At 36.4% G+C, this 18,391-nt stretch overlaps 1 protein-coding gene across 1 annotated transcript in view; it reads right to left on the reverse strand.

The window, feature by feature from the left end:
* Nucleotides 1-1,243: 1,243 nt before the first annotated feature.
* The window catches only part of LOC148957006 (uncharacterized), a 63,631-nt gene continuing 46,483 nt past the window's right edge, over nucleotides 1,244-18,391 (reverse strand). The window contains exons 4-5 of the mRNA XM_089097233.1: nucleotides 11,263-11,681; nucleotides 1,244-2,811 (exon numbers count right to left, since the gene is read on the reverse strand). Of these exons, the coding sequence (XP_088953359.1) occupies nucleotides 1,700-2,811; nucleotides 11,263-11,681 (1,531 nt within the window). The 3' untranslated portion in view covers nucleotides 1,244-1,699. The remainder of the gene's footprint in view (nucleotides 2,812-11,262; nucleotides 11,682-18,391) is intronic.

The following is an 18,391-nucleotide window of genomic DNA, read 5'->3' on the forward strand; positions in this document are numbered from 1 at the left end:
TGGTGTTTGCTGAAACCCAACAAAACCAAAATGAAACTAAGTAATTTTTCGTTTAAACATTTTCAACTTACGATAAAAACTCCCAGTGAATTTTTTTGGCATTTTGATTTTATTTGGTGTGAAATCTCGGAATGACATTGGGTAAGTTTGTTTAAGTAAAATAATCATTCAAGTGAAGAGTTATTAGGCTTTCTTGAGATTGTGTTTAGGAAAAAAATATGTCAGAAAATGTTTTTTTTTCAGGCCAGGGACTCATTCAGCAAGTTTGATAATTTTCAAAGCCTGTTCTTCCCTTATACTAAACCAATTTTAGGGCTCACCCCAGAAATCAATTATCATTAACAATGACTAGGACTTATAAACTTCTTTTTATCTCCAATAGGCAAATAGCAACCATTTCAGCCACTTATATTTGTGTAATAAGTAAAAAGGGTTAATCCCTTAGTTCCTAGTTTAATTAAAGATTGTTTAATTAAAATAATCATTGAAGTGAAAAGTTATTAGGCTTTCTTGAGATTGTGTGTAGGAAAAAAAAGTTGTCAGAAAATGTTTTTTTTTCAGGCCAGGACTCATTCAGCCGACCCTCATACTGTTTAATTTCTTATTTTGTTACCTTACCTTCTACTCTGATAATTTTTAAAACTCTCTATACTAAACCAATTTTAGGGCACACCATAGAAATCAATTACCATAGCGATGACTAAGATTTATAAACTTTTTTATCCCCAATAAGCGAATAGCAACCATTTCAGCCCCTTATATCCGCGTAATAAGTAAACAGGATTAATCCCTTAGTGCCTCCTACACTAATAACGTTAAAAATGGATGAAAAGAATGAGTTATGAACAGCTTTGAGACAGAATAATAACAAATAAGTTGCTATCACATGGAATGCACCCTTATTTATATAAAAGTGTTACCTTAAAATTATACTTTCAGCTCAAAGTTTGGGTCCTAGTCATTCCAAGAAAGGCACAAAAAGATTATAAACCCTGATAAGCACGTTTTTACGCAAGGCATGAACACAGAAAAGGAGCTTCTGGGCCCATGTTCCCCCTGAAATATCAAGATCTTTTCAGTTCTAGAAATTTTCAGTTTTCTGTATACTTTAACTATTCTGCATTTACCCCCCCCCCCTATATTTGAAAAAATACCTTCTTTTGGTATAGTTATTGGATAAAATAAAGAAGACAGAGAAATCGTGACCTCCCTAATTTGAAAAATGTATTTACCCCCTCCCCTAATTTTTCGTGAATTGGTACCACCGGGGCAGTGGTTCCTAGAAAAACGATGACACTAAACAATTCATAAAATATAAAAATGAGACATATTCCAATATAAATCAGGGTAAAAACAATGAAAGCACTTGCCCCTCTCCCGAACCAACAATAATCTATATCAGGCACGTGAAAAGAGGTTGGGACTTTGGGGCCTGTGCCCATCCCCTGAATCACCACAATGATTATGACTTTTCGAAAATTTTAGTTTTTTTGTTAATTCGTCTATTTTTGGTTTCTTTTTGAAAGTTGTCCTCCTTCTCAAACGCTAGGCCCCAAAATACAAAACCCTATGTATGTGAATGTCTAGAATACAAAAAAAACGAAAAAAAAAGTAAGTTTCTATAAATAAGAGGAATGTCTTTCAAACATTTTTTTTTTAATTTTACAGCAGGTGATCAGATGTTCCTTTACACAAGGAATTATCCTGTGTGAAACGATACGATATGGTTTTGGCAGTCACTCGAATTTGTAAACAGCATCCCACAAGTAGAGCACATCCATCCCATTTGAGAAACATCTATTTCTACCTCTTTGTCCTTAGATTTCCATGCCTTTCTTGTTACTCTGTTAATTTGAGGCAACTGGGTTTTCTCAATTTTCTTATTTACTGGCAAAGCTTTTGAAAGCTCATGCTCGATTTTATGATGCACTTTTAGAGCCTCAACAGTTTCTGTTACAAAGTAGCATATCTTACACTCATGTTCTCTTTCTTCATCAAAATGAAATAACAAGTGATTAACTACGTGTGCTTCTTCCTTAAATGTTCTATTACAGACAGGGCACACTCGGCGATCACCACAATGGTTTAAACGGTCAATCGCATGCTTTTTCAAATGAATATCAATTAATGTACTCAATTCTTCTTTACCACACAAACTGCATTCCACTAATTTTCCTTTTCTGTGAAACAAATTATGAGCCACAAATTTGTCTTTATTATCAAACAATATCTTGCACTTTATACATATCATACCTCCTGGTATATGGTGGAGTTTCAAATGCTTATGGAGAGCACCCTCAGAGAAAAATCGTTTTTTACAATAGATGCAGTTAAACTTCATCAACAGTTCAAGCTCACTTGCCAGTTTTTCTTGATGAGTGGTGCTTTGAACACACTTCCCAGGACATATATGTAATTTCGTTTTATTATCAGAAGTTAAAGCCCCACACTTACTACACAAAACTATTGGTTCACTTTTACCCTGTCGGACTTCACTTTTTCTGGCTAGTTTCACTGGTAAACGTTCCAAAATGTCTGTTCCGTCAAAATAATCTTCTTCTTCTTCTAATTCATAATCTACCTCACCACTACTACTAGAGCCACTGCTTCTTCTTCGTTTTGTTTTACTATGTGGGAGAGGAATGGAACTGTTATAGCAGGTAATGCCATTGTTTTCAAGATTATCTAGTTGAAAGCTCTCAGTATTGTTGAAGGTGGTTTTTGAAATCTCACCACAATTTACTACTGCTTCTTCTGAAAACCAAAGAGGCTCGGCAAGTTTCGGATCTGCTACCACTGCTGACGTACTACCTTCAAGAAAAAAAAACATAGAAAAAAGATGTTCAACTTCAGACCATGGCCTCCTGACGTTAGGTAACACTATTATTTGAGGTTTTTCGAAAATTATACTAATAGAAAGCGTCTGTCAAGACCCAAAACTAAATGTAGTTAATGATAGAAAAAAAAAAGAAAAAGAGAAGGCCAAGACTTAATTGATATTAGACAAAAACTGATTTGCATAAAAGCATTTACATAACTGCCAAGCATCAAGAAGAAGCAAATATCTAATCGTTTGAAAATAACTGAGCTATAAATAAATAAAAAAAATACCAAAGTGGAGAAAAAAATACATGCTAAAATAAGAATGTTAAACACTAATGTTAATTTTAGTGGATCTTTTGCTGACAATAGTGTCAAAATGCGTAAAATATCATTCCAAGTTTTTTAGAACTGAGCAATTCCCCGAAATTTTGAGAAATAGGGACTAAAAAAAAAAAAAAAAAAAAAAAAAAAAAAAAAAAAAAAAAAAAAAAAAAGCAGCTTTTAACTATTCTACTTTCTTAGCAGCTTTTTGAAGAAAACAGAAATTTACTTGGTAGCTTTCCTTGAATGAAAAAAAAACATAATTGAATGAATCATACAAATAAATTCTCGATGCATAAAAGGCGGGATGCACTATCATCCAAAAATAGTAAAATCAAAAGAAAACACTAGTGTCATTAAACCTCATGGTCTTTCAAAATTCATGGCTTTAAACTTAGCCAAACACCAATTGAATTTGTAAGAGAATATCGGGATTATGCAGAAAATGTAGCAAATTTTCTACTAGAAATTTTATGGGGGGTAGGAGCCCAATGGCCTCTGGATCCCTACCTAGTTTTTGCATAAGAAAAAAGTAATGCTTAGTTTGAAAGTACTTATAGGACCTGATGAAGAATTTTGATGCACAATGTTTGACGAAAAAATTTTAATATTGGATGCAAAAAGTTTGGAATTTGGAGACCACTTTAATCTTGAATCATTAACCACAATAAGATCCATAGTGTTTTACACCCTTCCCCCCAGGCTCCTCCATTTTTAAATACGTAGATTTGATAATTATACTAGACTTGTTAAAACAGGTTGCTTCTTTTCCTATATTTCAGTCGAACGAAAACCCCAAGTAAACCAAATGTACAAAAAAATTCTTAAAAAAGATAGATATTTAACTCTAGAAATCTTTTATATTCGACGTTTGAAGTTCCAGATCTCATAATTGATATTATTAAAATCAGAAATTTTTTTTTTCTCTGAATACATTTAAAGCATAACAGCATCTTGTTGCATCAAGTTTTGCAATGCTGGTACTATTGAACATGTGTTTTTAACAACCATCTGTATGAAGTATATTCACAGGAGTGTATTTTGGAGCAGGCGCATTTTGAAGAGGAGAAGACAAAAGGAACAACAAAATAAACAAGCCAATTATATTGGGATTGTAAGAAAAAATAATTGTGAATTTGGGATTTCGGGGGAACGATCCCCTGTGCGATCTGCGAACAGGACTTTTTTGGGAGGGAGGGATGACACAGTTTTGATTAAAACAAAGAAACATGGGAGACAGATGTAAAATTTAAAATATTACTGGAAAAAGTGCAAAAATAACAATATTTCGGATGAAATCTTCTCATGTCATTGCCTTGACAACCATGGCAGATAGCCATTTCACCTACGAATCTACTGAGTTAAAACAAAAAGACTTAAACAGGTTCTCAGCTGACGCCAAAGACCCTGGAATCAGTATTTGGCTTCCCTTGCCTTCTACTAGATCCCCTTCTAGAGTTGGTGGTGCCTGGGAAAAAAATAATTACAGCACCCCCTTCTCGACTCAAATATAACAAAAAAGCCGAATCAAAGTTAACAATTTGATCAAAGTGGGCAATCCCCAGCCGCGGCACCCGGGGCAGCTGACCAAGATGAGTCTAGAATGTTGCATGCTGAAATGTAAGTGTTTGTATGTTCTGAGTCCTCAAAATATGATTTAATTTCTTTTCGTTATCAGTTGGAAAACAATATCAGACACAAATACTTTTCAAATATAGATAAACGTTTTAGAAACACTTATTAAAACTAATCCTTGGTATAACAGCAGTACATATTCCTTCAAAATAAAGGTATACTTTTGTTTTCAGAGCAAGCCCCTCAGAGTATAACGATTTTGATGGTCACCTAATTTGTTCCTGAAAAGGTCATTAATACATCATTATCTTTTCTATGACGAAATCTGACATTTCCATCGAACATTTAAGCTTTTCATAAACGTACGCAATGGAGACCCTAGAGAGAAATTAGATTCAATATGTCAATGGAGAAGAGATGAAAAAGACTAGATTCAAGATCCTTTTATTTAAAACAGCTTCCATAGTATTGGCAAAAGCCTCAACTATGTTACGCTATTTCTTACAAAACAGGAAAAAAAAAACTAAGTATGATTAAACGACACAGGGAAAACACTAAGCGTGATTAATGACACAAAACGGAGCAAAAGAATTGCTTTCGGGCGATTGCGGAACATCTACGTCTAGACTTTGGTGTCAAGCAGGCAATGCCATCTGGGCTTTTTGAATAGGAGGGCTTTGAATTTAATTAAGATAGATGGTGCTTCCACCAAGAAAAATGGATTAGTCTTCTCTAATGTGGCTTTTTCATATCGGATCGTCATGATTAATGCAGTTAATGAAGCTAGGGAGGCCAATTTTTCGATTACTTGCACTATTTCAAAGAAAATCACCGGCAAAAATGCACGAAAAGGCTAAAACTGGTAGTTACGCGCATCCGCTTCAGCAGCACTGGAACGCTATCGTTGCAAGACACATTTGACTAATTATAAACAGGGAGGAGAGAAAAAGAAAAAAACAGAAAAAAAAGAGAGACAAAGAAATCAAAGTCAAACCAAAATCTGTTTTTGTCATCTATTAAAGGGGCCAAAAGAGTGACATCGCTTATAACACCAGTTGGAGAGGGCTATTCACATAAAAATTTCAATTTGACCAGTAGATGGCATGTTGTTCCGGGCCACTTCGGAAGGGTTTCATATATTCTGTGTGTAGGAATAGCGAACGAACTTTAATCAAATAAAGCACAATGATTGAAATTATAGTTACAGCCCTTCTCAGTAGAAATCATTTCAAATCTAGAATAGTAGAAGAAGGGGAACTTGAAGGTAGGTTAGGTTAGAATAAGAACTCTAGGCATATGCTATGCAAAATTCATTATGCAGTTCAATATTAGCTGACTATGATGAGGAAAGAAGGGATATTTCTAGCCTGTGATACTCAAATTTCAGGTTCAGTAACTCCCTTTGAACCCCAAAACAATTACGATGAGTTAGAGTTTCTAGTTTTCTAAAGCACCATCTTTTTGAACTAGAGTCTTTTTGAAGACCACTGTGTAAGGAAAAAAGTGTGGCAAAATGTTCTATCGCCTAATTTTAGTAAAACTTGACAATCATTTCCTAAGGTGAAAGAGATCGTCAAAACCTGTATTTACTAGGTTTTAAATACATCAGCTGCGTTTTTTGCAGCCCTTTCCAGGTATCTGTATTTTTCTAGTAAAACAATCTCAACCATAGGGTTCATTAAGTCCATGCTGCCTTTACACATTTACATCAGAAAATTCTGATGTTATTTTCTCTCTTCAAAAGATTACGCATTTTCTGAAGACAAGCTTTCCATAGAACTCCTTAATCTACCTTGAGTTTATCTCCCTCTGTATGGAGATGGAGAGGTATCTCCCTTCCCTAAGTGGGGAGTTCTCTCTGCTGTCTTTTAGAAGAGCGTGGTTGAGCTACAAAAGGCACAAGTTGATCACCTAATTATGAACTATATAATCGAAAAACCGTGAGCTTTGATAACGGTTAAAAAGAAACCTTTCCATGATCTTATTATTGGCCTGCCTCCAAATATTGCAATCATGAATAAGAAGGCTCTTGGAACCAAAGTAAACAGACAATTTGTTAATATAAGAGAGAGCCTTATTGAAAATTTTCCAAATTTTAACTAACTTGTAATATAACAGACATATGCAGTGCAAGCTACAACAGGTATCTTGATGTAACTGCCCATTGATTAAGTCAGCCATTGCATGCTGGTGGTTCATGGGTACGCATTATTATAGCACCTGTACTTCTATCAAGAGGAAGATAAATGAAGAATCTAGGCTGGCTTACACAACAAGGGTAAATATTATAACATACATTGGATGCAAATTTGGCTGCACAAAAATGTGCAGTCCCCTGTTGTACTACAAGTGTGAGTGTTGAAGCAAAAATAGAGGATGAAAACGTTCTGTCAGTTGAATCAGCGAAAAATGAGACCAGTAATAATAATTAACAAAAACAGTTTGCATCTCGTCAGTTTCTGTGATGCTTGATTAACAGAATAAAAAGGATGCAGACGAGAATTACTGTCTTTCCAGCAATTTGCGTTGCTCCAGCCATAGCCTCAGCTTAGTTGCTACTAAAAATACTAAGCATACCTTTACATGTAATACCCCCAAAAAGCTTTACAGAGCTGCTCGCCCTAAGTGCCAGTTATTTTAGAATTCCACCAGGGGCAGCGAAAAGGAATTGGATAAATTTGAGAAAGCGACAGAAAGCAACCTAAAATCCCAAACACAACACATCGTTTTTTTATGGTCAGAGCAGTAATGATAGTGAAAACATGTGTGGTATTATAATCACAACACTCCAGTATAAACTAACAGCAGCTCTTGACAGTTTCAGAAAATTACAGCTTAATCTGCTAATTGTAAGAAAGAAAGAAAAGTGAAATGAAAGTTAGCTTGTGCTTGACTGAATTAATTCATATAAAATCTTCAGTTGATAAGTTAATCGAAGCTATTAGGCCACGGACATAGGTTTAGTAATTATATTCTGTTAAATATATAAAATGAGGAAACTCGCGGCAGTGTTTGCTTTTTTTTTTTTTATTTCACTGCTGTAGATTTTTATTGCCACTACTTTGGATATAGTTCTCGTGTTAACTGCAAAGCTTGAAGGTCTGAATGCGGATTTTATATATTTTTTGTGTTTTCTGTAGAGCACACAATTTACTATTATATAGTAGACAATTTTATTCGTTACATCCTGCTATTTACCGTTTTCAATTTGCTTCATTAAAAAATTAGCTTTTATTACCTCTTTAACTTTTATTACCTTTTATAAGGTCTGATTATAAAATTCGACAGCTAGTTTTCGTTGATGGAAGACACATAAATACCACTTGTTTTGAAAAATTTTTGGAAAGCTCTGAAATCAAGGTTCTGGTAAATCTCAAAGAGGCGGTTTAGTACAATTTTGAGCCATTATAGCCGAGTGATTAGCACGCTAGACTAAAAATCCTTTGTCCGTGAGGACAGTAGTTCAAATCTTGGTGTTGCTGATTATTGGTTTTGAACAGGGGTCAGTGACCTGATTCTGTATGCTTAACCAAAGTCAACCCAGCTCCAAACGGAACCTTGAGAAATTTGAGGAAAGTAAAGAGGATGGGTGTACGAGAGCAAAGAATGGTTGGACTACAACCCCCCATTATACTTCCTGGCTGAAGGGCCATGAAATGGAGATCGTGACCACCAGTAGGAAATGTAAAGTCCAATGCCGTACTCTTTACCTTTAGTTTTTGTTGCGATGCCACTGAAGGAAAACATTGGTAAAGTGGAAATAAGCATTGTTTTCCCCGAGTTTTGTAATAATGGGGCAGAGACCTCAAAGAAATGCAAAACAGGTATACGGAATCAAAAGAAGTGGAATATAGGTTGCAAGACTAGGAAATTCAGACACGGAGTAAGATATACACATCAAATTCCCTAGAGGTTTCTTGACCTAGATATGGTACAACTAAATTTATTTAAATTTTTGAGTTTAATTTAATATTTTAGATTTTCTAATGAAAGTGGAATTTCTTTTTGAAAATGTACTGGTTGCTGATCCACTAACCAAAGCATCAGGTATCCTACAAGACAAACATCTGTTTTGGGAGAGGGAATCTAATCCATTGGAGATCTGATTTAAAAACATTTAACTTACTTACGCTCTAGTTACTTTTGCTTTGTCTTAGTGCTTATCGTTCTTTTATGGTCAGAGCAGTAATGATAGTGAAAACGTGTGTGGTATTATAATAACAACATTCCAGTATAAACTTCAGTAGCCCTTGATAGCTTCAGAATATTACAGCTTAATCTGCTAGTTGTAAAAAAGAAAAAAAAAGAAAGAAAATTGAAATGAAAGTTAGCTTGCGCTTGATTCAATAAATTGATATAAAATATTCAGTTGATAAGTAAATCAAAGCTACAGCCATACTCGTGGCGGTGTTTGCTTATTTGTTAAGTTTTTTTTCTGAATGTCACTGCTGAAGTTTTTTATTACCACTAATTTGGATATAGTACTCGTGGTAACTGTATCTTGAAGGTCTGAATGCCGATTTTATATATATTTTTTTTTGTTTTCTGTAGAGCATACAATTTACTATTATATAGTAGACAATTTTATTGGTTACATCCTACTATTTACCTTGGGTAATTTCTTTGTACTTTTATTTTGATTTTATTTTGGGAAAAGATTCTCTCTAGGTAGTGTTGCCAAACCTCATAGGACTGAAAAATAATGTCAATAATATGAAGCATTACTATACACCACTCTGATAGTTATTACAATTCTCTTTGGACAGAAGAAACATTTTCCCAGTTTCCTTTCTATTAAATTCTAACAAAAGCTTTAGAATTTTGTGGTTGCAACTTCATGTCTCCCCTGTTTCCTAACAAAGCGGCTTTCAGTAAAAAGGCAACCTTGACTGATGGTTACCTCATGGAAATGAGCAAAATTTTTAAACCCAAAGCATCAGGCCTATCACAAGGCAAAATTCAAAATATAAGCAGATTCGAATGCATTAAACCTGTGTACGTTTATGGAAGCGAATAGTCATGCAAAAGACACCGTGTCTGAATGCACACACTCTTCTTTAAAATTAGAGATTCTGTAGTTTCTTTAAGATAAGAGGAAAGACGTTGATTTGGCTCTTCTTATCTTTATTTCTCTGTTTTTTATTTTATATCTTCATTTTTTATTTCTACTTTTTATTTTGATTCTTTATATATTATTATTTACATCTTTATTGTCTTTTTTTCGTTATTTGGTTCTTCATTGACTATTACAAGTATTCATAAATATACCACGTCAGTCGCTACGTCGCTTTTTTTTTTACGTCAGTCGCTTTTTTTTAATGGTGATACCCATGCTGGTGTCCGTTTGGCTCTTCCGTTCGCTCCCCTTTTTATATACTCTCTTTTAAACCTTTTTAACATTATTTTTATCTCAATTTTTTTTTTTTGGTTTTGTTTTAATTTGTGCCTTTTTAACTTTCTTACATTTGACACATTTTGTTTTTTAGACTAATTAATGTCTTTACGTTTCTGATATTGTTGTTTTTGTCATTGTTTAGCCAGTTTTTTAGTTGTTTTGCTATTTCTGTGTCTTTTTTTATTATATGACCCCGAAATGCGAATTCGGCCCTTCGGGGCTTGTGATAGTCATTTTTTGAAATAAATATCTTATCTTATCTTATCGAACGACTCAGTTGGGATTGCTATTTTGACATACAAGAGGAATAGAGTTGAAGATGATAGATTTAGAATATTGTAGATGGTGAAAGTAAACAAACATATTTGAATATAAGTAAAGCGCATTGACATGGTTTTGATACTCGTCTTTCTTGTTTTATATAATGTTTCTATGAGAACTACTCACGAATATGAGTATTAACCTGATAAAACTAACGTGGCTCCCTACTGATCATACTTTCGATATTTTCTTTTAAATGTCTTAGTTTAAATGCATTTGGGTATTTGAATACGAATTCAGTATTCAAACACAAAATAAATGTTTAGTCAAATATTTCGAAATACTATTTATATATACTTACGACAGTTTTTTTGTATTTGCATTTAGATACTATTTGAAAGTATTTATATCCATCACTGACCAAAATATATAGAAAACTCATTCCACTACATGAGCAGGCAAAGAGCCTCAGCCAAAAGTTGAATTTGGAGGAAAAATACCCTGTGCCGCTAACGCCAATAGCAGCAAAGCACAGATTCAAAATAAAAATAGCCGACAGGTTTAGAAAAGGAGCTTTAACAAATTTTTAAAGATTTTTCTTGTTTCTATATTTTGGTAAAATTTTCATACGATTTAATGGCTTTGACGAATTTCCTTACCACTTTGGAAATAAAACCCCCTGCTTACGAGCCCGATTCTCTGCGTAACTCACAGAAATCAATAAACAACAATTCACAGCCATATATCCCTAAATATATGAACAAACCCGAATTACTCACTTGCAACAAAATGAAATAAACAATAAGCATAAAAAATCTGTTAACAAAGATTAAATTAAAAGAACAATATCGAAAAAGATAGTTAAAATAATATAGGATAAGACGTACTTTTTGATCTCGGATAAGTTTTTGGAGAAACATGTTGCATCTCACTATTTTCAGAAAGGGCATGAACTGAAACAGGTGAGTATTCCGACGGTGGAGAGTAGCTCAGCGGTATTACTTCAAAACCTTTGCTTGTAGTTGCATAATGATCCCAACTCCTGTTGGGCCCTTTTCGATGCTTTACTTCATTTTTCAATTGCAGAGATTTTGTTCCATTCAGGGTTTCATCACCATCAGTGCTTGTGGGGCTATCTGATTGAACAAAGCCCATACTCATCAATGTGCCACTTATCGGAATGTAGGCTAAGTTCATACCAAATTGGAAGTCTTCAATGATTCTCTGCAGGTTTTTTGCTTCTCTACGAGTTAGATTTACTGAGCCAAAGTACAACAACCTTATTAAATTTGAGATATCTTTATACCTGCAAAAACAAAAATTACTCTAAATAATGAGACAAATTTGTGGATTGATAAGCTACCTGAATTATTTGACCTTTCCGTTCACCGTCAGAAGTGATTTAACAAGGAATCAGGAAGGGATCTTTGAATCCCTTTTTACTGACATTAAATCTCAAGGGTAGGACTTTACTACAGGTAATATATATTGATCTCCATGTGGATCCATCCCTCCACTTCTTTAGATCATTGATGAGCTGTTCGAAGTAATACAATTTGTCGGTTTAATTTCATAATAACTTGCGATTTCAACTTAAAATCGCATGATTTTGCCTCTTAAATAACAGAGAATTTTCTATCGGCTCTGATCACAGCTGGAACCTTGCCAACAGTGTGGATTCCGACACATATAACTATTACTACAGGGTCCTTGGTCGATAATATTTTCTCCTTTTTAATTTGGCAGACAACTTTATACTAGTGATTTTTCTATCGGGTCGTGTTCCTGTCTTTTCTGTATTCGATTCTAAGAAGATGAAGAGTCGGAAGAACTCTACTCTGGGTTCGGCTGCACTTAAATTCAGTCGGAATGAGTTAACCCGCTTTAGATCACGACTAGAAGAGGCTCCATGGGATATTTTTGACAAAGATACGGTTTTTTGCTTATGGTTTGACTCCTCTCATGAGCCTCTATTGTTAATGTATGTAATGTGTCCACTTATGGTTCGAGATCTAAAAGATTTATTCTCTTGAATCTACGGGTGACACCAGGTCTTACAAATGCAAAAAATATACTCGGAAATCTGAGCAAGTGATCAACCCTGTCCTGAAACTTTTCTCCATTTTCTCGTTTTCCTTTGAACTTGATTGACAATGGCTTCGTTGTTAACAGTAAACTTGGTAATGTTCACGGTAAATGTTCAAGAAGCATTTACCTCTTATTTTGATAATATTGAACAAAACCGCTTCTTCAGCAAGCTCTCTTTCTTCTAAGCCTGAATCCAAATCGTACCTGGGTCCAACATTGCTTGACATTCTAATTCTTAGCACTGAAGCCACTTCCTTAGGTTGAGATAGGTAGATTTGTTAATGAATTAAAAGGTTCAGCATCTTCTGGTCGGTATTATTTACCCCCCAAGGCGCTTAAATTCATTTACACTTCAATTATTTCTCCTTTGACAAGACGTGTAAATCTATCTTTCGAAAGTCGAATTTTTCCTGTCCATTTAAGAGAAATCGAGTAATTGTTCATAGTAAAGGTTCACCTCGTAGTGATTCGGCAGTGTATCAGCCGATATCTTTACTGTCTACATTTAGCAAAATTTTTTAAAGGCTACGCCATCTCGTCAACTTCTTTTCAGAAGTAAATGAATCTTTTTTCACGATTGTCTGTTTGCCTTCCAAGGAAAGCGCTCAATTGGGGAGGCATATACTACCCTTGTAAATTTTCTCTATTTTGCTCTTGATTCTTGTCTGACTCTTGCCACTCAACTTTCGGACGAACGAATAGCTTTCTGTTTTTTGACCCACCAAATTCTGCTTTCTAAATTGTCTTATTGAAGCGTAGGAGAGAAAGCTAACGCTTGCTTTAATTACTATTTGTCTGGAAGGGTTGGATCCATGGATCATCTTTTAAAATCTTTGTCTGGTTAGTTTGGCTTTAATCTAACGTAACATGGCTCTCAAATCTTTCATCATTCCACCAAGTTGATAATTCAAAATCAATTGAAGTTGATAACTTTGAATAATCAAATAGGTGGAAATGATGAAAGACTTGAGAGCCATGGCTATTTAAAGTAAGCCAAGACGGATATCCTGTGTGAGGGAAAGCTGGCTTGACTTTCTCTTAGTTGTATAAAATGATAATTTCACTTCTTTATGATAGTCTATCGTCCATCCTAGGGCAGACCTAAGGTAGATAGGCATAGAATAAGTTTAATTCAAATAATCTATCAGTTCTGTGAGCCATTTGAAGGCAATTGGCTCAAGCCCAACATTGATTAAAAAATTTATGACTGACCATGTTCACAGGGCTTGCAAGCAGATGATTTGCAAGTTGAGTTTGGCGTCCGGAAGGGTTCAGTTCTAGGACTAGTTATATCATTAATTTATGTTAATTATCTTACTGTTATGGTAACAAAACAAGAACTAACAATTTACTGTCGTTTTATATCATTCTGAATCTTTTCAATACCTACAACTGCAGATCTCCCTCAATGAGTGATAATACCCTAGTTGCTCTGCTGACGAAAGAATCATTATGTTGTTTGAAATGAGTATGAGATCCGTACCAAAATGATTGAATTATTTGAGAGAATATTTCTATAGCTCTAATCTAGTGTCTTAGCCCTAAATGTTACTATGTCAAGTTTCCTGGTTTTCTCGTAAACTTTCCAGGATTTCTCCAACTATCAGAAATTCATTTTCGAAGTAATTTGCTCAAAGACCTAGCAATCGGTAAGTCCTGTTCCTAGGTATTCTTGTAAATATAGACTCCTCCTACATGCAAGGCCGTATCCAGGGGGTACCCGGTTTGAACCCCCCTCCCCCCCCAAAAAAAATTTTTTTTACCGAGTCGGAAATTAGTCTAAAAAATACCTGTAAAGACAGAACCTTACCAGAAAAAAAATATGCTCCCACACTAAATCCTATTGCATTTTGTGGGTAAACGGTGCTTATCAGCTTACACAATTAGGTAACCGTAGGTAACCCCATGTTCACCTGACCTTGCATAGTAAATTAAGTTTAGTTTGCGCTATTATCCTTTTGTATTTTTTGGCATACAAAAATCCTATTGCAATTTTGTGGGTAAAAGGTTGTGATCACCTTACACAATTAGGTAACCCCATGTTCGCCTTATTATGCAAGGTCAGACCCTGCATAGTAAATTAGGATTAATGGGGGCTCGAGGTAAATGTTATAAGAGTGCAAGCTTGTCAGTTCAGTTCAATTTTGGACTTAGATAAGAGAAGAGCGATTTTCAACATGAAAAGGAAGTGTGACATTACGTCGTTTTTTGTCGCCCAAGTGGACCAGGCATTTTTCTTACAGTGGTGTTAGCGGGACGTCTGCGGAGCATTCATCTACACCTGTGGATCTGAAGGGCACTGGAGCCCTCGTTGAAGCTTCTGAATCACGGACCCTGGAACCAACCATGACGCAACACGCACCTACACCAACCCAGTCTCTGTCGTTGTTTGCAAATAACATCGGTCGTTTTGTCAACAAATCATCCAGTCTCGATGCAAATTCTAAACTTCGTCTGCTCAAGAGCCCATGGACTCCAGATATCTCCTACATTTTTCAAGTATCCGAAAACCGGAAGCTGAAGTTTCAGTTAACTTGGCTCGCTCGCTTCAGTTGGTTGTCCTACTCTGCGTCTGAGGACGCTGCTTTTTTCAGATTTTGCGTTCTGTTCTCGTCAGAGACAACTGGCAAAGACTGCCACCAGCGCTTGGGGAATCTAGTCACCAAACCATTCAGGAACTGGAAGGATGCGATAGATTGCTTCACAGCTCACCAACAAGCAGAGTTTCATAGAAACTGCATCGTATCGGCTGAAAACTTAATTTCTGTCTCGGAGAAAAGGCAGAACAATATCGCGCACCAACTAGACGCGGCAAGGAAAGCGCAGGTTCAAGAAAATCGCCAGAAGTTGCAACCAATTGTTGAGACGGTGATATTTTGTGGGCAGCAACAGCTTGCCCTTCGTGGTACTAACAATTCTGGCCCCATTTTGATCTCGGATCCAGAACCTTCCCATAATAATGGCAACTTCCGAGCACTACTGCGGCTGAGGGCGAGACACGGTGACGATGTTCTGAAGAACCATCTTCTTTCTGCGGCTGGAAATGCCACATATCTGTCTCCCATCATCCAGAATGGTATTATCGCCGCATCCGGGGAGCTTCTTCAGCAGTCTATTGTGGAAAGAGTAAACGCAAGTCCATGCTTTTCGGTGCTTGCCGATGAAACAGCGGACGTTTCGAACACGGAGCACCTGTCTGTATGCGTCCGCTGCACATTCAAAGGGAACCTATATGAGGACTTCCTTGGTTTTACCCCAGTTTCAGATTTGACTGGGCAAGGTCTGCCTTCATCAATAATGCGATTTCTCGAAAGCCTTGGTCTTAATCTGAACAAGATGGTTGGTCAGGGATATGACGGTGCAGCAGCGATGAGTGGGCATCTTAGGGGTGTCCAGGCTGTTATACGTGAAAAGTATCCGAAGGTGCTTTACGTCCATTGTAGTGCGCACAGTCTCAACTTGGTCATCTCTTCTGTATGCTCTATTCTGGCGTTTAAGCATTTCTTCGGTGTCTTGTCACAAGTCGGCAGTTTTTACCATACTTCCCCACTCAGGACACATAATTTAAAAGAGAAGATCAATGAAATACTACCGGATTCGAGGAAACATACTTTAACCGGACTCTGCGAAACAAGATGGGTGGAGCGAAACGATTCAGTCGTGCGTTTTCTTGAGCTGTACCCACCAATCCTGCGATCCCTGGAAGCTCTTGAAGAGAACGGAAATGCAGAAACTTCTGCAAAAGCGGCGCAGTTGCTGGACACGATAAACCAGTCGCAAATTGCTGTGTGTCTCCATGGGGTCAAAGAGCTTTTCTGCCTTAGGCTTCCACTGTGCAAGACTCTTCAGTCAGTTGACTGTGATTTGGCAGCTGCATACAGGCACATGGAAACTGTCCTTTCAAAAACAAAGGAAATGCGAGGAAATACTGCTACTACTTTGGCATCTATTTTCGACAAAGCTCAGCGTTTCGCCAGTGACTTAAGACTGGAGATGACTCGTCCAAGGACGAGAGGTGGCCGGAGTATGCATGCAGACGATCCAGACCTTCTCAACCACTATAGAACCTCGCTCTTTATACCTTTCCTGGACCACTTCACTTCCGAAGCTGAAACAACGATTTGTACTTCACCAGAAACTGCTGTCAAATCTCAGCGTCCTTTCTCCTGCCAAAATGTCTCTGTCGATTGGAAGGCATTAAACCTGGAGTCATTGGTTGAATTGTATGGCGATATTCTTCCCGAGCCAGACTGTCTGAAGCAAGAAATTGAGCTATGGCGCATCAACTGGGAGAATGTTCCGGTATCAGAAGGCCTACTTGTGCTGTGTCTTCGCTTCAGGCATGCGACTCCTCCTTTTTTCCAAATGTTTTTCTTCTTCTGACAGTTCTTGCGACGTTACCTGATAGCACTGCTACTCCGGAAAGAAGTTTCTTAACGCTCAAAACCTGGCTGAGAAATTCAACAGGAGAAGAACGATTGAGTGGCTTAGCCCTCCTTGCAGTCCATAGGGACGTTGACATCTGCCCAGACAAGGTCATCGACGTTTTTTCAGGGAAGAAAAATGGTCGCCTGGATTTCGTTTTATAGATAATCCCCCTTACTTTTAGCTAAAAAAAATAAATATATATACAGACTACTTCTACTATTTTGCTTATTTTTGCATAAACTGTTTTTGCTGTCTCAAAAAAAAAAAAATCCCTTGTAGTATTTAACTGTATGTAAATACTTGCCTTGTTTTTGTGTTTCTTAAAAAAAAAAAAAAAAAACAAAAAAAAAAACAAAAAAAAAACTTAAAGATACGAAAGTATGCCTAGCGGACGCGTCCTCGTTCGCAAGGGGCGGACTAACGGTCTCGAGCTAACGTAATGTTGCTCTAGGATGTTAGAAAAAGTCCACGGGAAAAAGTCGGGTAACCCCCCCCCCCCGAACAAAAATCCTGGATACGGCCCTGTCTACCTGTATCAAATTAGTCTAATTAAAACAAGGTTATCGTTAATTTTCCTGATTCTGAGAAAGCTTAAACACATTTTTTTCTGTGTCAATTCTAAAGATTTTGTTTCATTATTTAATTCAACCTTACGTCTCTTATTACCCTGCTATATGGATGTCAACCTTACTTTCCTTCTGATATCGCTCGATAGAGTATACGACAAAGCAAGGAGCCTTATTCTTGAACAAAAATAGTTCTATTAATAAGCAGTTGCTTAAATCGAAGTCGCTTTGGATTTTTTAAATATGCTTCTTTAGTTTATCTTCGATTATACGGCAATATTTCTGTAGCCCTAAGAGCTAGGCCATCCCTAGTCTGGGACAATCCTACATAGTATATCTTCATAATTCTCGACCATGAATGAATCAATGAATCAATGAATGCAGGTAAAGGCCACACAAAAATAGTTTGCGTTAAATATTCAATCCGAGTCATCCCAGTCAGCCATAATTCTGGTAATATTCATTTCAATCCCTTGCCATACCATTTTTCACTTAAGCTAACCTCCCTTACGACTTAATATGCCGTCTGGAATACTTTGCCTTAGTCAGGCTTTACTTTGCTTTGCATATTTACATGGTTTGAAATGTATTTGAATTTATTTCTGAAGTAATTAAAGCCGGACTTTCTATTAAAAACGAAGAGAAGAAGTCCAAATCTAGAAGAACAAGAGCAACGGGCTGATGTTTTCCTGTTGACGCGGGAAGTTCTTCAGACCAATCAATGAAACTTCAGCCAGATTGAAAAAAGCAAACCCTTAATATTAAGGGTTGCTCCAGAGCTTGGTTGCCTTGTAATGATAAGACTATATTCATTTAACTACTGAATTCCGTTGTTACTGATAAACTTATGTTTAGCTAATAAAAAAATTGATTGGTTTTATTTCACAATAACAAAGTGAAAAGTGTAGAATGGTGGATTTTTATTCTCTTCGTG

The sequence above is a fragment of the Artemia sp. Qi Xiang Cuo genome, chromosome 1, assembly GCF_049724085.1.
Source record: "Artemia sp. Qi Xiang Cuo chromosome 1, ASM4972408v1, whole genome shotgun sequence".
Classification (NCBI taxonomy): Eukaryota; Metazoa; Arthropoda; class Branchiopoda; order Anostraca; family Artemiidae; genus Artemia; species Artemia sp. Qi Xiang Cuo.